Here is a 26,406-nt window from a genome sequence, read left to right on the forward strand (position 1 = left end):
AGTGTTAGTCCTCTGAACACCCCTGTCCCTAGTGTTAGCCCTGTCTCTCTAAACGCCCCTGTCCCTAGTGTTATCCCTGTCTCTCTAAACGCCCCCCGTCCCTAGTGTTAGTCCTGTCTCTCTGAACGCCCCTGTCCCTAGTGTTAGTCCTCTAAACGCCCCTGTCCCTAGTGTTAGTCCTGTCTCTCTAAACGCCCCCCATCCCTAGTGTTAGTCCTCTAAACGCCCCCGTCCCTAGTGTTAGTCCTCTAAACGCCCCCATCCCTAGTGTTAGTCCTGTCTCTCTAAACGCCCCCATCCCTAGTGTTAGTCCTGTCTCTCTAAACGCCCCCATCCCTAGTGTTAGTCCTGTCTCTAAACGCCCCTGTCCCTAGTGTTAGTCCTGTCTCTCTAAACACCCCTGTCCCTAGTGTTAGTCCTCTGAACACCCCTGTCCCTAGTGTTAGCCCTGTCTCTCTAAACGCCCCTGTCCCTAGTGTTATCCCTGTCTCTCTAAACGCCCCCGTCCCTAGTGTTAGTCCTGTCTCTCTGAACGCCCCTGTCCCTAGTGTTAGTCCTCTAAACGCCCCTGTCCCTAGTGTTAGTCCTGTCTCTCTAAACGCCCCCATCCCTAGTGTTAGTCCTCTAAACGCCCCCGTCCCTAGTGTTAGTCCTCTAAACGCCCCCATCCCTAGTGTTAGTCCTGTCTCTCTAAACGCCCCCATCCCTAGTGTTAGTCCTGTCTCTCTAAACGCCCCCATCCCTAGTGTTAGTCCTGTCTCTCTAAACGCCCCTGTCCCTAGTGTTAGTCCTGTCTCTCTAAACGCCCCTGTCCCTAGTGTTAGTCCTGTCTCTCTAAACACCCCTGTCCCTTGTGTTAGTCCTGTCTCTCTAAACGCCCCTGTCCCTAGTGTTAGTCCTCTAAACGCCCCCCATCCCTAGTGTTAGTCCTCTAAACGCCCCCCATCCCTAGTGTTAGTCCTGTCTCTCTAAACCCCCCCATCCCTAGTGTTAGTCCTGTCTCTCTAAACGCCCCCATCCCTAGTGTTAGTCCTGTCTCTCTAAACCCCCCATCCCTAGTGTTAGTCCTCTAAACGCCCCCATCCCTAGTGTTAGTCCTGTCTCTCTAAACGCCCCTGTCCCTAGTGTTAGTCCTGTCTCTCTAAACACCCCTGTCCCTAGTGTTAGTCCTGTCTCTCTAAACGCCCCCCCGTCCCTAGTGTTATCCCTGTCTCTCTAAATACCCCTGTCCCTTGTGTTAGCCCTCTAAACGCCCCCATCCCTAGTGTTAGTCCTGTCTCTCTAAACGCCCCCATCCCTAGTGTTAGTCCTGTCTCTCTAAACGCCCCTGTCCCTAGTGTTAGTCCTGTCTCTCTAAACGCCCCCGTCCCTAGTGTTAGTCCTGTCTCTCTAAACGCCCTGTCCCTAGTGTTAGTCCTGTCTCTCTAAACGCCCCTGTCCCTTGTGTTAGTCCTGTCTCTCTAAACGCCCCGTCCCTAGTGTTAGTCCTGTCTCTAAACGCCCCCATCCCTAGTGTTAGTCCTCTGAACGCCCCTGTCCCTAGTGTTAGTCCTGTCTCTCTAACGCCCCTGTCCCTAGTGTTAGTCCTGTCTCTCTAAACGCCCCTGTCCCTAGTGTTAGTCCTGTCTCTCTAAACGCCCCTGTCCCTAGTGTTAGTCCTGTCTCTCTAAACGTCCCTGTCCCTTGTGTTAGTCCTGTCTCTCTAAACACCCCTGTCCCTAGTGTTATCCCTGTCTCTCTAAACACCCCTGTCCCTAGTGTTAGTCCTGTCTCTCTAAACACCCCTGTCCCTAGTGTTAGTCCTCTAAACGCCCCCCGTCCCTAGTGTTAGTCCTCTAAACGCCCCCCCATCCCTAGTGTTAGTCCTGTCTCTCTAAACACCCCTGTCCCTAGTGTTAGTCCTGTCTCTCTAAACACCCCTGTCCCTTGTGTTATCCCTGTCTCTCTAAACACCCCTGTCCCTAGTGTTAGTCCTCTAAACACCCCTGTCCCTAGTGTTAGCCCTCTAAACGCCCCTGTCCCTAGTGTTAGTCCTCTAAACACCCCTGTCCCTAGTGTTAGTCCTGTCTCTCTAAACACCCCCGTCCCTAGTGTTAGTCCTGTCTCTAAACACCCCTGTCCCTAGTGTTATCCCTGTCTCTCTAAACCCCCCTGTCCCTAGTGTTAGTCCTGTCTCTCTAAACGCCCCTGTCCCTAGTGTTAGTCCTGTCTCTCTAAACGCCCCCCCATCCCTAGTGTTAGTCCTCTAAACGCCCCCCCATCCCTAGTGTTAGACCTCTAAACGCCCCCATCCCTAGTGTTAGTCCTGTCTCTCTAAACGCCCCCATCCCTAGTGTTAGTCCTGTCTCTCTAAACGCCCCCATCCCTAGTGTTAGTCCTGTCTCTCTAAACGCCCCCATCCCTAGTGTTAGTCCTGTCTCTCTAAACGCCCCCATCCCTAGTGTTAGTCCTCTAAACGCCCCCATCCCTAGTGTTAGTCCTGTCTCTCTAAACGCCCCCCATCCCTAGTGTTAGTCCTGTCTCTCTAAACGCCCCCATCCCTAGTGTTAGTCCTCTAAACGCCCCCCATCCCTAGTGTTAGTCCTCTAAACGCCCCCATCCCTAGTGTTAGTCCTGTCTCTCTAAACGCCCCCATCCCTAGTGTTAGTCCTGTCTCTCTAAACGCCCCCATCCCTAGTGTTAGTCCTGTCTCTCTAAACGCCCCCATCCCTAGTGTTAGTCCTCTACACACCCCCCATCCCTAGTGTTAGTCCTCTAAACGCCCCCATCCCTAGTGTTAGTCCTGTCTCTCTAAACGCCCCCCCATCCCTAGTGTTAGTCCTCTAAACGCCCCCGTCCCTAGTGTTAGTCCTCTAAACGCCCCCCATCCCTAGTGTTAGTCCTGTCTCTCTAAACGCCCCCATCCCTAGTGTTAGTCCTGTCTCTCTAAACGCCCCCCATCCCTAGTGTTAGTCCTGTCTCTCTAAACGCCCCTGTCCCTAGTGTTAGTCCTGTCTCTCTAAACGCCCCTGTCCCTAGTGTTAGTCCTCTAAACGCCCCCATCCCTAGTGTTAGTCCTCTAAACGCCCCCATCCCTAGTGTTAGTCCTGTCTCTCTAAACCCCCATCCCTAGTGTTAGTCCTGTCTCTCTAAACGCCCCCATCCCTAGTGTTAGTCCTGTCTCTCTAAACCCCCATCCCTAGTGTTAGTCCTCTAAACGCCCCCCATCCCTAGTGTTAGTCCTGTCTCTCTAAACGCCCCTGTCCCTAGTGTTAGTCCTGTCTCTCTAAACACCCCTGTCCCTAGTGTTAGTCCTGTCTCTCTAAACACCCCTGTCCCTTGTGTTAGTCCTGTCTCTCTAAACGCCCCCCCGTCCCTAGTGTTATCCCTGTCTCTCTAAATACCCCTGTCCCTTGTGTTAGCCCTCTAAACGCCCCCCATCCCTAGTGTTAGTCCTGTCTCTCTAAACGCCCCTGTCCCTAGTGTTAGTCCTGTCTCTCTAAACGCCCCCGTCCCTAGTGTTAGTCCTGTCTCTCTAAACGCCCCTGTCCCTAGTGTTAGTCCTGTCTCTCTAAACGCCCCTGTCCCTTGTGTTAGTCCTGTCTCTCTAAACGCCCCGTCCCTAGTGTTAGTCCTGTCTCTCTAAACGCCCCCATCCCTAGTGTTAGTCCTGTCTCTCTAAACGCCCCTGTCCCTAGTGTTAGTCCTGTCTCTCTAAACGCCCCTGTCCCTAGTGTTAGTCCTGTCTCTCTAAACGTCCCTGTCCCTTGTGTTAGTCCTGTCTCTCTAAACACCCCTGTCCCTAGTGTTATCCCTGTCTCTCTAAACACCCCTGTCCCTAGTGTTAGTCCTGTCTCTCTAAACACCCCTGTCCCTAGTGTTAGTCCTCTAAACGCCCCCGTCCCTAGTGTTAGTCCTCTAAACGCCCCCCCATCCCTAGTGTTAGTCCTGTCTCTCTAAACACCCCTGTCCCTAGTGTTAGTCCTGTCTCTCTAAACACCCCTGTCCCTTGTGTTATCCCTGTCTCTCTAAACACCCCTGTGCCTAGTGTTAGTCCTCTAAACACCCCTGTCCCTAGTGTTAGCCCTCTAAACGCCCCTGTCCCTAGTGTTAGTCCTCTAAACACCCCTGTCCCTAGTGTTAGTCCTGTCTCTCTAAACACCCCCGTCCCTAGTGTTAGTCCTGTCTCTAAACACCCCTGTCCCTAGTGTTATCCCTGTCTCTCTAAACCCCCCTGTCCCTAGTGTTAGTCCTGTCTCTCTAAACGCCCCCGTCCCTAGTGTTATCCCTGTCTCTCTAAACGCCCCCTGTCCCTAGTGTTAGTCCTGTCTCTCTAAACGCCCCCTGTCCCTAGTGTTAGTCCTGTCTCTCTAAACGCCCCTGTCCCTAGTGTTAGTCCTGTCTCTCTAAACGCCCCTGTCCCTAGTGTTAGTCCTGTCTCTCTAAACGCCCCCCATCCCTAGTGTTAGTCCTCTAAACGCCCCTGTCCCTAGTGTTATCCCTGTCTCTCTAAACGCCCCCCATCCCTAGTGTTAGTCCTCTAAACGCCCCTGTCCCTAGTGTTAGTCCTGTCTCTCTGAACGCCCCTGTCCCTTGTGTTAGCCCTGTCTCTCTAAACACCCCTGTCCCTAGTGTTAGTCCTCTGAACACCCCTGTCCCTAGTGTTAGCCCTGTCTCTCTAAACGCCCCCTGTCCCTAGTGTTATCCCTGTCTCTCTAAACGCCCCCCGTCCCTAGTGTTAGTCCTGTCTCTCTGAACGCCCCTGTCCCTAGTGTTAGTCCTCTAAACGCCCCTGTCCCTAGTGTTAGTCCTGTCTCTCTAAACGCCCCCCCATCCCTAGTGTTAGTCCTCTAAACGCCCCCGTCCCTAGTGTTAGTCCTCTAAACGCCCCCATCCCTAGTGTTAGTCCTGTCTCTCTAAACGCCCCCCATCCCTAGTGTTAGTCCTGTCTCTCTAAACGCCCCCCATCCCTAGTGTTAGTCCTGTCTCTCTAAACGCCCCTGTCCCTAGTGTTAGTCCTGTCTCTCTAAACACCCCTGTCCCTAGTGTTAGTCCTCTGAACACCCCTGTCCCTAGTGTTAGCCCTGTCTCTCTAAACGCCCCCTGTCCCTAGTGTTATCCCTGTCTCTCTAAACGCCCCCCGTCCCTAGTGTTAGTCCTGTCTCTCTGAACGCCCCTGTCCCTAGTGTTAGTCCTCTAAACGCCCCTGTCCCTAGTGTTAGTCCTGTCTCTCTAAACGCCCCCATCCCTAGTGTTAGTCCTCTAAACGCCCCCGTCCCTAGTGTTAGTCCTCTAAACGCCCCCCATCCCTAGTGTTAGTCCTGTCTCTCTAAACGCCCCCATCCCTAGTGTTAGTCCTGTCTCTCTAAACGCCCCCATCCCTAGTGTTAGTCCTGTCTCTCTAAACGCCCCTGTCCCTAGTGTTAGTCCTGTCTCTCTAAACGCCCCTGTCCCTAGTGTTAGTCCTGTCTCTCTAAACACCCCTGTCCCTTGTGTTAGTCCTGTCTCTCTAAACGCCCCTGTCCCTAGTGTTAGTCCTCTAAACGCCCCCCATCCCTAGTGTTAGTCCTCTAAACGCCCCCCATCCCTAGTGTTAGTCCTGTCTCTCTAAACCCCCCATCCCTAGTGTTAGTCCTGTCTCTCTAAACGCCCCCATCCCTAGTGTTAGTCCTGTCTCTCTAAACCCCCCATCCCTAGTGTTAGTCCTCTAAACGCCCCCATCCCTAGTGTTAGTCCTGTCTCTCTAAACGCCCCTGTCCCTAGTGTTAGTCCTGTCTCTCTAAACACCCCTGTCCCTAGTGTTAGTCCTGTCTCTCTAAACGCCCCCGTCCCTAGTGTTATCCCTGTCTCTCTAAATACCCCTGTCCCTTGTGTTAGCCCTCTAAACGCCCCCATCCCTAGTGTTAGTCCTGTCTCTCTAAACGCCCCCCATCCCTAGTGTTAGTCCTGTCTCTCTAAACGCCCCTGTCCCTAGTGTTAGTCCTGTCTCTCTAAACGCCCCCGTCCCTAGTGTTAGTCCTGTCTCTCTAAACGCCCCTGTCCCTAGTGTTAGTCCTGTCTCTCTAAACGCCCCTGTCCCTTGTGTTAGTCCTGTCTCTCTAAACGCCCCCGTCCCTAGTGTTAGTCCTGTCTCTCTAAACGCCCCCCATCCCTAGTGTTAGTCCTCTGAACGCCCCTGTCCCTAGTGTTAGTCCTGTCTCTCTAAACGCCCCCTGTCCCTAGTGTTAGTCCTGTCTCTCTAAACGCCCCTGTCCCTAGTGTTAGTCCTGTCTCTCTAAACGCCCCTGTCCCTAGTGTTAGTCCTGTCTCTCTAAACGTCCCTGTCCCTTGTGTTAGTCCTGTCTCTCTAAACACCCCTGTCCCTAGTGTTATCCCTGTCTCTCTAAACACCCCTGTCCCTAGTGTTAGTCCTGTCTCTCTAAACACCCCTGTCCCTAGTGTTAGTCCTCTAAACGCCCCCGTCCCTAGTGTTAGTCCTCTAAACGCCCCCCCATCCCTAGTGTTAGTCCTGTCTCTCTAAACACCCCTGTCCCTAGTGTTAGTCCTGTCTCTCTAAACACCCCTGTCCCTTGTGTTATCCCTGTCTCTCTAAACACCCCTGTCCCTAGTGTTAGTCCTCTAAACACCCCTGTCCCTAGTGTTAGCCCTCTAAACGCCCCTGTCCCTAGTGTTAGTCCTCTAAACACCCCTGTCCCTAGTGTTAGTCCTGTCTCTCTAAACACCCCCGTCCCTAGTGTTAGTCCTGTCTCTAAACACCCCTGTCCCTAGTGTTATCCCTGTCTCTCTAAACCCCCCTGTCCCTAGTGTTAGTCCTGTCTCTCTAAACGCCCCTGTCCCTAGTGTTATCCCTGTCTCTCTAAACGCCCCCTGTCCCTAGTGTTAGTCCTGTCTCTCTAAACGCCCCGTCCCTAGTGTTAGTCCTGTCTCTCTAAACGCCCCTGTCCCTAGTGTTAGTCCTGTCTCTCTAAACGCCCCCCATCCCTAGTGTTAGTCCTCTAAACGCCCCTGTCCCTAGTGTTAGTCCTGTCTCTCTGAACGCCCCTGTCCCTAGTGTTAGTCCTCTGAACACCCCTGTCCCTAGTGTTAGCCCTGTCTCTCTAAACGCCCCCTGTCCCTAGTGTTATCCCTGTCTCTCTAAACGCCCCCCGTCCCTAGTGTTAGTCCTGTCTCTCTGAACGCCCCTGTCCCTAGTGTTAGTCCTCTAAACGCCCCCGTCCCTAGTGTTAGCCCTGTCTCTCTAAACGCCCCCGTCCCTAGTGTTATCCCTGTCTCTCTCTCTCTCTGTAGTCTGTAGAGGACCTGTTTGACTACGGGTCGTTAGGTCAGGTGGGTTCTGAGGCGGCGATGCAGGCAGCTGACCTCTTGATGGGAGACTTCAGGATGATTTCCTGTCAGGACATCAAATGGAGCCTCAACGCCATGAAGGGGCACTACGCAATCACACGCAAGGTACGCTCGGCGTCTGTCTGTCTGTGTGTTTCAGGCCTCACTCAGCATCTCTCTGTGTGTTTCAGGCCTCACTCGCTGTCTCTCTGTGTGTTTCAGGCCTCACTCGCTGTCTCTCTGTGTGTTTCAGGCCTCACTCAGCATCTCTCTGTGTGTTTCAGGACTCACTCGCTGTCTCTCTGTGTGTTTCAGGCCTCACTCAGCGTCTCTCTGTGTGTTTCAGGACTCACTCGCTGTCTCTCTGTGTGTTTCAGGCCTCACTCGCTGTCTCTCTCTGTGTGTTTCAGGCCTCACACAGCGTCTCTCTCTCTCTGTGTGTTTCAGGCCTCACACAGCGTCTCTCTCTCTCTGTGTGTTTCAGGCCTCACACAGCGTCTCTCTCTCTCTGTGTGTTTCAGGCCTCACACAGCGTCTCTCTCTCTCTGTGTGTTTCAGGCCTCACACAGCGTCTCTCTGTGTGTTTCAGGACTCACTCGCTGTCTCTCTGTGTGTTTCAGGCCTCACTCGCTGTCTCTCTCTCTCTGTGTGTTTCAGGCCTCACTCGCTGTCTCTCTCTCTCTGTGTGTTTCAGGCCTCACTCGCTGTCTCTCTCTCTCTGTGTGTTTCAGGCCTCACTCGCTGTCTCTCTGTGTGTTTCAGGCCTCACTCAGCGTCTCTCTGTGTGTTTCAGGACTCACTCGCTGTCTCTGTGTGTTTCAGGCCTCACTCGCTGTCTCTCTGTGTGTTTCAGGCCTCACTCGGTGTCTCTCTGTGTGTTTCAGGCCTCACTCGGCGTCTCTCTGTGTGTTTCAGGCCTCACTCGCTGTCTCTCTGTGTGTTTCAGGCCTCACTCGGCGTCTCTCTCTCTCTGTGTGTTTCAGGCCTCACTCGCTGTCTCTCTGTGTGTTTCAGGCCTCACTCGGCGTCTCTCTCTCTCTGTGTGTTTCAGGCCTCACTCGCTGTCTCTCTGTGTGTTTCAGGCCTCACTCGGTGTCTCTCTCTGTGTGTTTCAGGCCTCACTCGGCGTCTCTCTGTGTGTTTCAGGCCTCACTCGGTGTCTCTCTCTGTGTGTTTCAGGCCTCACTCGGCGTCTCTCTGTGTGTTTCAGGCCTCACTCGCTGTCTCTCTCTCTCTGTGTGTTTCAGGCCTCACTCAGCGTCTCTCTGTGTGTTTCAGGCCTCACTCGCTGTCTCTCTGTGTGTTTCAGGCCTCACTCGGCGTCTCTCTGTGTGTTTCAGGCCTCACTCGGCGTCTCTCTGTGTGTTTCAGGCCTCACTCGGCGTCTCTCTGTGTGTTTCAGGCCTCACTCGCTGTCTCTCTCTCTCTGTGTGTTTCAGGCCTCACTCAGCGTCTCTCTGTGTGTTTCAGGCCTCACTCGCTGTCTCTCTGTGTGTTTCAGGCCTCACTCGCTGTCTCTCTGTGTGTTTCAGGCCTCACACAGCGTCTCTCTGTGTGTTTCAGGCCTCACTCGGTGTCTCTCTGTGTGTTTCAGGCCTCACACGGTGTCTCTCTGTGTGTTTCAGGCCTCACTCGGTGTCTCTCTGTGTGTTTCAGGCCTCACACGGTGTCTCTCTGTGTGTTTCAGGCCTCACTCGGTGTCTCTCTGTGTGTTTCAGGCCTCACTCTGTGTCTCTCTGTGTGTTTCAGGCCTCACTCGGTGTCTCTCTGTGTGTTTCAGGCCTCACACGGTGTCTCTCTGTGTGTTTCAGGCCTCACTCGGTGTCTCTCTGTGTGTTTCAGGCCTTATGTGAAGCGGTGAAGCAGTTTCAAGACTCTGAGTCGTTAGAGAAGAGACGACCCAGGAGACAGACTGCAGAACGCTGCTATATAGACTTCAAGTATCAGCATGGTGAATTACACACTACACCCTACACCCTACACACTACACCCTACACCCTACACACTGCAGAACGCTGCTATATAGACTTCAAGTATCAGCATGGTGAATTACACCCTACACACTACACACTACACCCTACACACTATACAGTACACACTACACCCTACACCCTGCAGAACGCTGCTATATAGACTTCAAGTATCAGCATGGTGAATTACACACTACACCCTACACCCTACACACTACACCCTACACCCTGCAGAACGCTGCTATATAGACTTCAAGTATCAGCATGGTGAATTACACACTACACCCTACACACTACACACTACACCCTACACACTACACCCAGGAGACAGACTGCAGAACGCTGCTATATAGACTTCAAGTATCAGCATGGTGAATTACACCCTACACACTACACCCTACACACTACACACTACACCCTACACCCTACAGAACGCTGCTATATAGACTTCAAGTATCAGCATGGTGAATTACACCCTACACACTACACACTACACCCTACACACTACATACTACACCCTACACACTACACACTACACCCTACACACTATACAGTACACACTACACCCTACACCCTGCAGAACGCTGCTATATAGACTTCAAGTATCAGCATGGTGAATTACACACTACACCCTACACACTACACCCTACACACTACACCCTACACACTACACCCTACACCCTACAGAACGCTGCTATATAGACTTCAAGTATCAGCATGGTGAATTACACACTACACACTACACCCTACACACTACACACTACACACTACACACTACACCCTACACCCTACACACTACACATAAACCCTTAACCCTGTATCTCTCTCTATCAGGTCCAGTTGACCCCTAACCCTGTATCTCTCTCTATCAGGTCCAGTTAACCCCTAAACCTGTATCTCTCTCTATCAGGTCCAGTTGACCCCTAACCCTGTATCTCTCTCTATCAGGTCCAGTTGACCCCTAACCCTGTATCTCTCTCTATCAGGTCCAGTTGACCCCTAACCCTGTATCTCTCTCTATCAGGTCCAGTTAACCCCTAACCCTGTATCTCTCTCTATCAGGTCCAGTTGACCCCTAACCCTGTATCTCTCTCTATCAGGTCCAGTTGACCCCTAACCCTGTATCTCTCTCTATCAGGTCCAGTTGACCCCTAACCCTGTATCTCTCTCTATCAGGTCCAGTTAACCCCTAACCCTGTATCTCTATCAGGTCCAGTTGACCCCTAACCCTGTATCTCTATCAGGTCCAGTTGACCCCTAACCCTGTATCTCTCTCTATCAGGTCCAGTTGACCCCTAACCCTATATCTCTCTCTCTCAGGTCCAGTTGACCCCTAACCCTGTATCTCTCTCTATCAGGTCCAGTTGACCCCTAACCCTGTATCTCTATCAGGTCCAGTTGACCCCTAACCCTGTATCTCTCTCTATCAGGTCCAGTTGACCCCTAACCCTGTATCTCTCTCTATCAGGTCCAGTTAACCCCTAACCCTGTATCTCTATCAGGTCCAGTTGACCCCTAACCCTGTATCTCTATCTATCAGGTCCAGTTGACCCCTAACCCTGTATCTCTCTCTATCAGGTCCAGTTGACCCCTAACCCTGTATCTCTCTCTATCAGGTCCAGTTGACCCCTAACCCTGTATCTCTCTCTATCAGGTCCAGTTGACCCCTAACCCTGTATCTCTCTCTATCAGGTCCAGTTGACCCCTAACCCTGTATCTCTCTCTATCAGGTCCAGTTGACATCTAACCCTGTATCTCTCTATCAGGTCCAGTTGACCCCTAACCCTGTATCTCTCTCTATCAGGTCCAGTTGACCCCTAACCCTGTATCTCTCTCTATCAGGTCCAGTTGACCCCTAACCCTGTATCTCTCTCTATCAGGTCCAGTTGACCCTGTATCTCTCTCTATCAGGTCCAGTTGACCCTGTATCTCTCTCTATCAGGTCCAGTTAACCCCTAACCCTGTATCTCTCTCTATCAGGTCCAGTTGACCCTGTATCTCTCTCTATCAGGTCCAGTTGACCCCTAACCCTGTATCTCTCTCTATCAGGTCCAGTTGACCCCTAACCCTGTATCTCTCTCTATCAGGTCCAGTTGACCCCTAACCCTGTATCTCTCTCTATCAGGTCCAGTTGACCCCTAACCCTGTATCTCTCTCTATCAGGTCCAGTTGACCCCTAACCCTGTATCTCTCTCTATCAGGTCCAGTTGACCCCTAACCCTGTATCTCTCTCTATCAGGTCCAGTTGACCCCTAACCCTGTATCTCTCTCTATCAGGTCCAGTTGACCCCTAACCCTGTATCTCTCTCTATCAGGTCCAGTTGACCCCTAACCCTGTATCTCTCTCTATCAGGTCCAGTTGACCCCTAACCCTGTATCTCTCTCTATCAGGTCCAGTTGACCCTGTATCTTTCTCTATCAGGTCCAGTTGACCCTGTATCTCTCTCTATCAGGTCCAGTTGACCCCTAACCCTGTATCTCTCTCTATCAGGTCCAGTTGACCCCTAACCCTGTATCTCTCTCTATCAGGTCCAGTTGACCCCGAACCCTGTATCTCTCTCTATCAGGTCCAGTTGACCCCTAACCCTGTATCTCTCTCTATCAGGTCCAGTTGACCCCTAACCCTGTATCTCTCTCTATCAGGTCCAGTTGACCCCTAACCCCGTATCTCTCTCTATCAGGTCCAGTTGACCCCTAACCCTGTATCTCTCTCTATCAGGTCCAGTTGACCCCTAACCCTGTATCTCTCTCTATCAGGTCCAGTTGACCCCGAACCCTGTATCTCTCTCTATCAGGTCCAGTTGACCCCTAACCCTGTATCTCTCTCTATCAGGTCCAGTTGACCCCTAACCCTGTATCTCTCTCTATCAGGTCCAGTTGACCCCTAACCCTGTATCTCTCTCTATCAGGTCCAGTTGACCCCTAACCCTGTATCTCTCTCTATCAGGTCCAGTTGACCCCTAACCCTGTATCTCTCTCTATCAGGTCCAGTTGACCCCTAACCCTGTATCTCTCTCTATCAGGTCCAGTTGACCCCTAACCCTGTATCTCTCTCTATCAGGTCCAGTTGACCCCTAACCCTGTATCTCTCTCTATCAGGTCCAGTTGACCCCTAACCCTGTATCTCTCCCTATCAGGTCCAGTTGACCCCTAACCCTGTATCTTTCTCTATCAGGTCCAGTTGACCCCTAACTCTGTATCTCTCTCTCTATCAGGTCCAGTTAACCCCTAACCCTGTATCTCTCTCTATCAGGTCCAGTTGACCCCTAACCCTGTATCTCTCTCTATCAGGTCCAGTTGACCCCTAACCCTGTATCTCTCTCTATCAGGTCCAGTTGACCCCTAACCCTGTATCTCTCTCTATCAGGTCCAGTTGACCCCTAACCCTGTATCTCTCCCTATCAGGTCCAGTTGACCCCTAACCCTGTATCTTTCTCTATCAGGTCCAGTTGACCCCTAACCCTGTATCTCTCTCTCTATCAGGTCCAGTTAACCCCTAACCCTGTATCTCTCTCTATCAGGTCCAGTTGACCCCTAACCCTGTATCTCTCTCTATCAGGTCCAGTTGACCCCTAACCCTGTATCTCTCTCTATCAGGTCCAGTTGACCCCGAACCCTGTATCTCTCTCTATCAGGTCCAGTTGACCCCTAACCCTGTATCTCTCTCTATCAGGTCCAGTTGACCCCTAACCCTGTATCTCTCTCTATCAGGTCCAGTTGACCCCTAACCCTGTATCTCTCTCTATCAGGTCCAGTTGACCCCTAACCCTGTATCTCTCTCTATCAGGTCCAGTTGACCCCTAACCCTGTATCTCTCTCTATCAGGTCCAGTTGACTCCTAACCCTGTATCTCTCTCTATCAGGTCCAGTTGACCCCTAACCCTGTATCTCTCTCTATCAGGTCCAGTTGACCCCTAACCCTGTATCTCTCTCTATCAGGTCCAGTTGACCCCTAACCCTGTATCTCTCTCTATCAGGTCCAGTTGACCCCTAACCCTGTATCTCTCTTCTTCTGTCAGGTTCGGTGAAGTTGGAGAGGAGGATGTACTTCCTGGAGAAGAACCGTCGCGGCTGCAGGACGTACGGAGCGGCTCTGGACCCCTCGCTACAGAGGGAGATCACCTTCTATCAGCAGAAAGCCAAGGAGCATGCTGAGGTACACACACACACACACACACACACTCACTGAACACACACACACACACACACACACACACACACACACACACACACACACACACACACACACACACACACACACACACACACACACACACACTCTCACTGAACACACACACACACTCACTGAACACACACACACTCTCTCTGGACACACACACACTCTCTCTGGACACACACACACTCTCACTGGACACACACACACTCTCACTGGACACACACACACTCTCACTGGACACACACACTCTCACTGGACACACACACTCTCTCTGAACACACACACTCTCTCTGAACACACACACTCTCTCTGAACACACACACTCTCTCTGAACACACACACTCTCTCTGAACACACACACTCTCTCTGAACACACACACACTCTCTCTGAACACACACACACTCTCACTGAACACACACACACTCACTGAACATACACACACACTCACTGAACATACACACTCTCACTGGACACACACACACACTCTCACTGGACACACACACACTCTCACTGGACACACACACACACTCTCACTGGACACACACACACTCTCACTGGACACACACACACTCTCACTGGACACACACACTCTCACTGGACACACACACTCTCACTGGACACACACACACTCTCACTGGACACACACACACTCTCACTGAACACACACACTCTCACTGGACACACACACTCTCTCTCACTGGACACACACACTCTCTCTCACTGGACACACACACACTCTCACTGGACACACACACACTCTCACTGAACACACACACTCTCACTGAACACACACACTCTCACTGAACACACACACACTCACTGGACGCACACACACACACTCTCACTGGACGCACACACACACACTCTCACTGGACGCACACACACACTCTCACTGGACACACACACACACTCTCACTGGACACACACACTCTCTCTGAACACACACACTCTCTCTGAACACACACACTCTCTCTGAACACACACACTCTCTCTGAACACACACACTCTCTCTGAACACACACACTCTCACTGAACACACACACTCTCACTGAACACACACACTCTCTCTGAACACACACACTCTCTCTGAACACACACACTCTCTCTGAACACACACACTCTCTCTGAACACACACTCTCTCTGAACACACACTCTCTCTGAACACACACACTCTCTCTGAACACACACACACTCTCACTGAACACACACACTCTCACTGAACACACACACTCTCACTGAACACACACACACTCACTGAACACACACACACTCTCTGAACACACACACACTCTCACTGAACACACACACACTGAACACACACACACACTGAACACACACACACTCTCTCTGGACACACACACACTCTCACTGGACACACACACACACTCTCACTGGACACACACACACTCTCACTGGACACACACACACTCACTGGACACACACACACTCACTGGACACACACACACACACTCTCACTGGACGCACACACACACACTCTCACTGGACGCACACACACACACTCTCACTGGACGCACACACACACACTCTCACTGGACGCACACACACACACTCTCACTGGACGCACACACTCTCTCTGAACACACACACTCTCTCTGAACACACACACTCTCTCTGAACACACACACACTCTCACTGAACACACACACTCTCTCTGAACACACACACTCTCTCTCTGAACACACACACTCTCTCTGAACACACACACTCTCTCTGAACACACACACTCTCTCTGAACACACACACTCTCTCTGAACACACACACTCTCTCTGAACACACACACTCTCTCACTGAACACACACACTCTCTCACTGAACACACACACTCTCTCTGAACACACACACTCTCTCTGAACACACACACTCTCTCTGAACACACACACTCTCTCTGAACACACACACTCTCTCTGAACACACACACACTCACTGAACACACACACACTCACTGAACACACACACACTCACTGAACACACACACACTCACTGAACACACACACTCTCTCACTGGACACACACATACACTCACTGAACATACACACACACTCTCACTGGACACACACACACTGAACACACACACACTCTCACTGGACACACACACACTGAACACACACACACTCTCTCTGGACACACACACACTCTCTCTGGACACACACACACTCTCTCTGGACACACACACACTCTCACTGGACACACACACACTCTCACTGGACACACACACACACTCTCACTGGACACACACACACTCTCACTGGACACACACACACTCTCACTGGACACACACACTCTCACTGGACACACACACTCTCACTGGACACACACACTCTCACTGGACACACACACACTCTCACTGGACACACACACACTCTCACTGGACACACACACACTCTCACTGGACACACACACTCTCACTGGACACACACACTCTCACTGGACACACACACACTCTCACTGGACACACACACACTCTCACTGGACACACACACTCTCTCTCACTGAACACACACACTCTCTCTCACTGGACACACACACACTCTCACTGGACACACACTCACTCTCACTGAACACACACACTCTCACTGAACACACACACTCTCACTGGACGCACACACACACACTCTCACTGGACACACACACACACACTCTCACTGGACACACACACACACACTCTCACTGGACACACACACACACACTCTCACTGGACACACACACACACACTCTCACTGGACACACACACACACACACTCTCACTGGACACACACACACACACTCTCACTGGACACACACACACACACTCTCACTGGACACACACACACACACTCTCACTGGACACACACACACACTCTCACTGGACACACACACACACACTCTCACTGGACACACACACACACACTCTCACTGGACACACACACACACACTCTCACTGGACACACACACACACACTCTCACTGGACACACACACACACACTCTCACTGGACACACACACACTCTCACTGGACACACACACACTCTCACTGGACACACACACACTCTCTCACTGGACACACACACTCTCTCTCACTGGACACACACACACTCTCACTGGACACACACACACTCTCACTGGACACACACACACTCTCACTGAACACACACACACTCTCACTGAACACACACACACTCTCACTGGACACACACACTCTCACTGGACACACACACACTCTCACTGAACACACACACTCTCTCTCACTGGACACACACACACTCTCACTGGACACACACACACTCTCACTGGACACACACACACTCTCACTGGACACACACACTCTCACTGAACACACACACTCTCACTGAACACACACACTCTCACTGGACGCACACACACACACTCTCACTGGACGCACACACACACACTCTCACTGGACGCACACACACACACTCTCACTGGACACACACACACACACTCTCACTGGACACACACACTCTCTCTGAACACACACACTCTCTCTGAACACACACACTCTCTCTGAACACACACACTCTCTCTGAACACACACACTCTCTCTGAACACACACACTCTCTCTGAACACACACACTCTCTCTGAACACACACACTCTCTCTGAACACACACACTCTCTCTGAACACACACACTCTCTCTGAACACACACACTCTCTCTGAACACACACACTCTCTCTGAACACACACTCTCTCTGAACACACACTCTCTCTGAACACACACACTCTCTCTGAACACACACACTCTCTCTGAACACACACACACTCTCTCTGAACACACACACACTCTCACTGAACACACACACTCTCACTGAACACACACACTCTCACTGAACACACACACTCTCTCTGAACACACACACTCTCTCTGAACACACACACTCTCTCTGAACACACACACTCTCTCTGAACACACACACTCTCTCTGAACACACACACTCTCTCTGAACACACACACTCTCTCTGAACACACACACTCTCTCTGAACACACACACACTCTCTCTGAACACACACACACTCTCACTGAACACACACACACTCTCACTGAACACACACACTCTCACTGAACACACACACTCTCACTGAACACACACACACTCACTGAACACACACACACTCTCTGAACACACACACACTCTCACTGAACACACACACACACTGAACACACACACACTCTCTCTGGACACACACACTCTCACTGGACACACACACACACTCTCACTGGACACACACACACTCTCACTGGACACACACACACTCACTGGACGCACACACACTCACTGGACGCACACACACTCACTGGACGCACACACTCTCACTGGACGCACACACACACACTCTCACTGGACGCACACACACACACTCTCACTGGACGCACACACACACACTCTCACTGGACGCACACACACACACTCTCACTGGACGCACACACACACACTCTCACTGGACGCACACACACACACTCTCACTGGACACACACACTCTCTCTGAACACACACACTCTCTCTGAACACACACACTCTCTCTGAACACACACACACTCTCACTGAACACACACACACTCTCTCTGAACACACACACTCTCTCTCTGAACACACACACTCTCTCTGAACACACACACTCTCTCTGAACACACACACTCTCTCTGAACACACACACTCTCTCTGAACACACACACTCTCTCACTGAACACACACTCTCTCACTGAACACACACACTCTCTCTGAACACACACACTCTCTCTGAACACACACACTCTCTCTGAACACACACACTCTCTCTGAACACACACACACTCACTGAACACACACACACTCACTGAACACACACACTCTCACTGGACACACACATACACTCACTGAACATACACACACACTCTCACTGGACACACACACACTGAACACACACACACTCTCACTGGACACACACACACTCTCACTGGACACACACACACACTCTCACTGGACACACACACACTCTCACTGGACACACACACTCTCACTGGACACACACACTCTCTCTCACTGGACACACACACACTCTCACTGGACACACACACACTCTCACTGGACACACACACTCTCTCTCACTGGACACACACACTCTCTCTCACTGGACACACACACTCTCTCTCACTGGACACACACACACTCTCACTGGACACACACACACACTCTCACTGGACACACACACTCTCACTGAACACACACACACTCTCACTGGACACACACACACTCTCACTGGACACACACACACTCTCACTGGACACACACACACACTCTCACTGGACACACACACACTCTCACTGGACACACACACACTCTCACTGGACACACACACTCTCACTGGACACACACACTCTCACTGGACACACACACACACACTCTCACTGGACACACACACTCTCACTGGACACACACACTCTCACTGGACACACACACTCTCACTGGACACACACACACTCTCACTGGACACACACACACTCTCACTGGACACACACACTCTCTCTCACTGAACACACACACTCTCTCTCACTGGACACACACACACTCTCACTGAACACACACACTCTCACTGAACACACACACTCTCACTGAACACACACACTCTCACTGAACACACACACTCTCACTGAACACACACACTCTCACTGAACACACACACTCTCACTGAACACACACACTCTCACTGAACGCACACACTCTCACTGGACGCACACACTCTCACTGGACGCACACACACACACTCTCACTGGACGCACACACACACACTCTCACTGGACACACACACACACACTCTCACTGGACACACACACACACACTCTCACTGGACACACACACACACACTCTCACTGGACACACACACACACTCTCACTGGACACACACACACACTCTCACTGGACACACACACACACTCTCACTGGACACACACACACACACTCTCACTGGACACACACACACACACTCTCACTGGACACACACACACACACTCTCACTGGACACACACACACACACACTCTCACTGGACACACACACACACACTCTCACTGGACACACACACACACACTCTCACTGGACACACACACACACACACTCTCACTGGACACACACACTCACTCTCACTGGACACACACACTCTCTCTCACTGGACACACACACTCTCTCTCACTGGACACACACACACTCTCACTGGACACACACACACTCTCACTGGACACACACACACTCTCACTGGACACACACACACTCTCACTGAACACACACACACTCTCACTGGACACACACACTCTCTCTCTCAGGGTCTGTTATTTAACTGATGATCATGATGTTCTCTCTGTGCAGCATGAAGACTTCCTGCTGGCTCTGCAGGTTAATGAGGAGGAGTATGAGAAGGTACATCTACCCAAACACCACTTCCTCTCTCTCTACCTCTCACTTCCTCTCTCTCTACCTCTCACTTCCTCTCTCTGTCTCTCTCACTTCCTCTCTCTCTACCTCTCACTTCCTCTCTCTCTACCTCTCACTTCCTCTCTCTCTACCTCTCACTTCCTCTCTCTGTCTCTCTCACTTCCTCTCTCTCTGTCTCTCTCACTTACTCTCTCTCTGTCTCTCTCACTTCCTCTCTCTCTACCTCTCACTTCCTCTCTCTCTACCTCTCACTTCCTCTCTCTCTACCTCTCACTTCCTCTCTCTCTACCTCTCACTTCCTCTCTCTCTACCTCTCACTTCCTCTCTCTCTACCTCTCACTTCTCTCTCTCTCTCTCTCTCTCTCTCTCTGTCTCTCTTTCTCTCTCTGTAGGACTGACAGCTGAGTGTGGGTGTTGTGTTGTGTAGTGAACATCTCTCTCTCTCTCTCTCTCTCTCTCTCTCTCTGTAGGACGGACAGCTGATAGAGTGTGGGTGTTGCTGTGGGGACTTTGCCTTCGAGAAGATGACCCAGTGTTCAGATGGACATCTCTTCTGTAAAGAATGTCTGGTTAAATATGCCGAGGAGGCCGTGTTCGGGTCGGGACAGGTATGTGGGGGTGGGTACGCTGTGTGGTTTAGGTGTTAACAGGGTGTCTCTGTGTTCCAGTCCTCTCTCAGCTGTGTGGTTTAGGTGTTAACAGGGTGTCTCTGTGTTCCAGTCCTCTCTCAGCTGTGTGGTTTAGGTGTTAACAGGGTGTCTCTGTGTTCCAGTCCTCTCTCAGCTGTGTGGTTTAGGTGTTAACAGGGTGTCTCTGTGTTCCAGTCCTCTCTCAGCTGTGTGGTTTAGGTGTTAACAGGGTGTCTCTGTGTTCCAGTCCTCTCTCAGCTGTGTGGTTTAGGTGTTAACAGGGTGTCTCTGTGTTCCAGTCCTCTCTCAGCTGTGTGGTTTAGGTGTTAACAGGGTGTCTCTGTGTTCCAGTCCTCTCTCAGCTGTGTGGTTTAGGTGTTAACAGGGTGTCTCTGTGTTCCAGTCCTCTCTCAGCTGTGTGGTTTAGGTGTTAACAGGGTGTCTCTGTGTTCCAGTCCTCTCTCAGCTGTGTGGTTTAGGTGTTAACAGGGTGTCTCTGTGTTCCAGTCCTCTCTCAGCTGTGTGGTTTAGGTGTTAACAGGGTGTCTCTGTGTTCCAGTCCTCTCTCAGCTGTGTGGTTTAGGTGTTAACAGGGTGTCTCTGTGTTCCAGTCCTCTCTCAGCTGTGTGGTTTAGGTGTTAACAGGGTGTCTCTGTGTTCCAGTCCTCTCTCAGCTGTGTGGTTTAGGTGTTAACAGGGTGTCTCTGTGTTCCAGTCCTCTCAGCTGTGTGGTTTAGGTGTTAACAGGGTGTCTCTGTGTTCCAGTCCTCTCTCAGCTGTGTGGTTTAGGTGTTAACAGGGTGTCTCTGTGTTCCAGTCCTCTCTCAGCTGTGTGGTTTAGGTGTTAACAGGGTGTCTCTGTGTTCCAGTCCTCTCTCAGCTGTGTGGTTTAGGTGTTAACAGGGTGTCTCTGTGTTCCAGTCCTCTCTCAGCTGTATGGAAGCAGGCTGTCCCTGTTCCTTCCCGGTGTGCGAGTTGGAAAAGGTTTTACCGGACACGGTGTTGTGTAAATACTACGAGAGACAAGCTGAAGAGGCCGTGGCCGCCACCTGCGCCGACGAACTAGTACGGTACGACGATACAAATACTAGACGTGAACCTTCTTGTGATTGTCTAAAGGTCGGCCATGTTGTTCAGGGAGTTGGGTAACCGTGGTGATACAAATACTAGAATGGACATGAACCTCCTTGTGATGTCGATAGACGGGACTATAAACCAGCCTTTAAACAAGATGTTTAGACAATAGAATGTTCTAGAGACATGTCGATAGACGGGACTATAAACCAGCCTTTAGACAAGATGTTTAGACAATAGAATGTTTACATTTACATTTACATTTAAGTCATTTAGCAGACGCTCTTATCCAGAGCGACTTACAAATTGGTGCATTCACCTTATGACATCCAGTGGGACAGTCACTTAACAATAGTGCATCTAAAACTTAGGGGGGGTGGGGTGAGAGGGATTACTTAACCTATCCTAGGTATTCCTTAAAGAGGTGGGGTTTCAGGTGTCTCCGGAAGGTGGTGATTGACTCCGCTGTCCTGGCGTCGTGAGGGAGTTTGTTCCACCATTGGGGAGCCAGAGCAGCGAACAGTTTTGACTGGGCTGAGCGGGAGCTGTACTTCCTCAGTGGTAGGGAGGCGAGCAGTTCTAGAGACATGTCGATAGACGGGACTATAAACCAGCCTTTAAACAAGATGTTTAGACAATAGAATGTTCTAGAGACATGTTGATAGACGGGACTATAAACCAGCCTTTAGACAAGATGGATGTTTAGACAATAGAATGTTCTAGAGACATGTCGATAGACGGGACTATAAACCAGCCTTTAGACAAGATGGATGTTTAGACAATAGAATGTTCTAGAGACATGTCGATAGACGGGACTATAAACCAGCCTTTAGACAAGATGGATGTTTAGACAATAGAATGTTCTAGAGACATGTCGATAGACGGGACTATAAACCAGCCTTTAGACAAGATGTTTAGACAATAGAATGTTCTAGAGACATGTCGATAGACGGACTATAAACCAGCCTTTAGACAAGATGTCAGACAATAGAATGTTCTAGAGACATGTCGATAGACGGGACTATAAACCAGCCTTTAAACAAGATGGATGTTTAGACAATAGAATGTTCTAGAGACATGTCAATAGACGGGACTATAAACCAGCCTTTAGACAAGATGTCAGACAATAGAATGTTCTAGAGACATGTCGATAGACGGGACTATAAACCAGCCTTTAAACAAGATGGATGTTTAGACAATAGAATGTTCTAGAGACATGTCGATAGACGGGACTATAAACCAGCCTTTAAACAAGATGGATGTTTAGACAATAGAATGTTCTAGAGACATGTCGATAGACGGGACTATAAACCAGCCTTTAGACAAGATGTTTAGACAATAGAATGTTCTAGAGACATGTCGATAGACGGACTATAAACCAGCCTTTAGACAAGATGTCAGACAATAGAATGTTCTAGAGACATGTCGATAGACGGGACTATAAACCAGCCTTTAAACAAGATGGATGTTTAGACAATAGAATGTTCTAGAGACATGTCAATAGACGGGACTATAAACCAGCCTTTAGACAAGATGTCAGACAATAGAATGTTCTAGAGACATGTCGATAGACGGGACTATAAACCAGCCTTTAAACAAGATGGATGTTTAGACAATAGAATGTTCTAGAGACATGTCGATAGACGGGACTATAAACCAGCCTTTAAACAAGATGGATGTTTAGACAATAGAATGTTCTAGAGACATGTCGATAGACGGGACTATAAACCAGCCTTTAGACAAGATGTTTAGACAATAGAATGTTCTAGAGACATGTCGATAGACGGACTATAAACCAGCCTTTAGACAAGATGTCAGACAATAGAATGTTCTAGAGACATGTCGATAGACGGGACTATAAACCAGCCTTTAAACAAGATGGATGTTTAGACAATAGAATGTTCTAGAGACATGTCAATAGACGGGACTATAAACCAGCCTTTAGACAAGATGTCAGACAATAGAATGTTCTAGAGACATGTCGATAGACGGCACCTGCATCGGTCGTTTCCTGTCTGTCTGTCTGATGGTTTCTAGAATGTTCTGACCTGCATCGGTCGTTTCCTGTCTGTCTGTCTGATGGTTTCTAGAATGTTCTGACCCTCATCGGTCGTTTCCTGTCTGTCTGTCTGATGGTTTCTAGAATGTTCTGACCCTCATCGGTCGTTTCCTGTCTGTCTGTCTGATGGTTTCTAGAATGTTCTGACCCTCATCGGTCGTTTCCTGTCTTTTATCTCCAGTTGTCCGTCCTGTAACTTCCCAGCGTTGTTGGATAAAGGAGTGTCGCTGTTCAGCTGTCCCAACCCTCGCTGTCGGAAGGTGAGTTGAAACGCGTGACGGATACGATCCCTCAGTCGAGGTATAAATCACGTTAGAACAAACTACCTTCTTAACAACACTATCAACAAGGCAGGTCCTAGTTTCTACCTTCTTAACAACACTATCAACAAGGCAGGTCCTACAGGCCCTAGTTTCTACCTTCTTAACAACACTATCAACAAGGCTGGTCCTACAGGCCCTAGTTTCTACCTTCTTAACAACACTATCAACAAGGCAGGTCCTACAGGCCCTCGTTTCTACCTTCTTAACAACACTATCAACAAGGCAGGTCCTACAGGCCCTAGTTTCTACCTTCTTAACAACACTATCAACAAGGCAGGTCCTACAGGCCCTAGTTTCTACCTTCTTAACAACACTATCAACAAGGCAGGTCCTACAGGCCCTAGTTTCTACCTTCTTAACAACACTATCAACAAGGCAGGTCCTACAGGCCCTAGTTTCTACCTTCTTAACAACACTATCAACAAGGCAGGTCCTACAGGTCCTAGTTTCTACCTTCTTAACAACACTATCAACAAGGCAGGTCCTACAGGCCCTAGTTTCTACCTTCTTAACAACACTATCAACAAGGCAGGTCCTACAGGCCCTAGTTTCTACCTTCTTAACAACACTATCAACAAGGCAGGTCCTACAGGCCCTAGTTTCTACCTTCTTAACAACACTATCAACAAGGCAGGTCCTACAGGCCCTAGTTTCTACCTTCTTAACAACACTATCAACAAGGCAGGTCCTACAGGCCCTAGTTTCTACCTTCTTAACAACACTATCAACAAGGCAGGTCCTACAGGCCCTAGTTTCTACCTTCTTAACAACACTATCAACAAGGCAGGTCCTACAGGCCCTAGTTTCTACCTTCTTAACAACACTATCAACAAGGCAGGTCCTACAGGCCCTAGTTTCTACCTTCTTAACAACACTATCAACAAGGCAGGTCCTACAGGCCCTAGTTTCTACCTTCTTAACAACACTATCAACAAGGCAGGTCCTACAGGTCCTAGTTTCTACCTTCTTAACAACACTATCAACAAGGCAGGTCCTACAGGCCCTAGTTTCTACCTTCTTAACAACACTATCAACAAGGCAGGTCCTACAGGCCCTAGTTTCTACCTTCTTAACAACACTATCAACAAGGCAGGTCCTACAGGCCCTAGTTTCTACCTTCTTAACAACACTATCAACAAGGCAGGTCCTACAGGCCCTAGTTTCTACCTTCTTAACAACACTATCAACAAGGCTGGTCCTACAGGCCCTAGTTTCTACCTTCTTAACAACACTATCAACAAGGCAGGTCCTACAGGCCCTCGTTTCTACCTTCTTAACAACACTATCAACAAGGCAGGTCCTACAGGCCCTAGTTTCTACCTTCTTAACAACACTATCAACAAGGCAGGTCCTACAGGCCCTAGTTTCTACCTTCTTAACAACACTATCAACAAGGCAGGTCCTACAGGCCCTAGTTTCTACCTTCTTAACAACACTATCAACAAGGCAGGTCCTAGTTTCTACCTTCTTAACAACACTATCAACAAGGCAGGTCCTACAGGCCCTAGTTTCTACCTTCTTAACAACACTATCAACAAGGCAGGCCCTAGTTTCTACCTTCTTAACAACACTATCAACAAGGCAGGTCCTACAGGCCCTAGTTTCTACCTTCTTATCAACAAGGCAGGTCCTACAGGCCCTAGTTTCTACCTTCTTAACAACACTATCAACAAGGCAGGTCCTACAGGCCCTAGTTTCTACCTTCTTAACAACACTATCAACAAGGCAGGTCCTAGTTTCTACCTTCTTAACAACACTATCAACAAGGCAGGTCCTACAGGCCCTAGTTTCTACCTTCTTAACAACACTATCAACAAGGCAGGTCCTACAGGCCCTAGTTTCTACCTTCTTATCAACAAGGCAGGTCCTACAGGCCCTAGTTTCTACCTTCTTAACAACACTATCAACAAGGCAGGTCCTACAGGCCCTAGTTTCTACCTTCTTAACAACACTATCAACAAGGCAGGTCCTACAGGCCTTAGTTTCTACCTTCTTAACAACACTATCAACAAGGCAGGTCCTACAGGCCCTAGTTTCTACCTTCTTAACAACACTATCAACAAGGCAGGTCCTAGTTTCTACCTTCTTAACAACACTATCAACAAGGCTGGTCCTACAGGCCCTAGTTTCTACCTTCTTAACAACACTATCAACAAGGCAGGTCCTACAGGCCCTAGTTTCTACCTTCTTAACAACACTATCAACAAGGCAGGTCCTACAGGCCCTAGTTTCTACCTTCTTAACAACACTATCAACAAGGCAGGTCCTACAGGCCCTAGTTTCTACCTTCTTAACAACACTATCAACAAGGCAGGTCCTACAGGCCCTAGTTTCTACCTTCTTAACAACACTATCAACAAGGCTGGTCCTACAGGCCCTAGTATCTACCTTCTTAACAACACTATCAACAAGGCAGGTCCTACAGGCCCTAGTTTCTACCTTCTTAA

At 49.9% G+C, this 26,406-nt stretch overlaps 1 protein-coding gene across 1 annotated transcript in view; it reads left to right on the forward strand.

Annotated features, from left to right (window-relative positions):
• LOC124021463 (E3 ubiquitin-protein ligase RNF216-like) overlaps positions 1-26,406 on the forward strand; it is a gene marked incomplete at its 3' end in the record, with an annotated part of 69,419 nt that overhangs the window by 19,232 nt on the left and 23,781 nt on the right. The window contains exons 4-10 of the mRNA XM_046336660.1: positions 7,267-7,428; positions 9,145-9,253; positions 13,292-13,428; positions 19,809-19,859; positions 20,345-20,482; positions 21,425-21,573; positions 23,818-23,896. Coding sequence (XP_046192616.1) covers positions 7,267-7,428; positions 9,145-9,253; positions 13,292-13,428; positions 19,809-19,859; positions 20,345-20,482; positions 21,425-21,573; positions 23,818-23,896 — 825 coding nt within the window. The remainder of the gene's footprint in view (positions 1-7,266; positions 7,429-9,144; positions 9,254-13,291; positions 13,429-19,808; positions 19,860-20,344; positions 20,483-21,424; positions 21,574-23,817; positions 23,897-26,406) is intronic.

The sequence above is a fragment of the Oncorhynchus gorbuscha genome, unplaced genomic scaffold (genome assembly GCF_021184085.1).
Source record: "Oncorhynchus gorbuscha isolate QuinsamMale2020 ecotype Even-year unplaced genomic scaffold, OgorEven_v1.0 Un_scaffold_1120, whole genome shotgun sequence".
Taxonomy (NCBI): domain Eukaryota; kingdom Metazoa; phylum Chordata; class Actinopteri; order Salmoniformes; family Salmonidae; genus Oncorhynchus; species Oncorhynchus gorbuscha.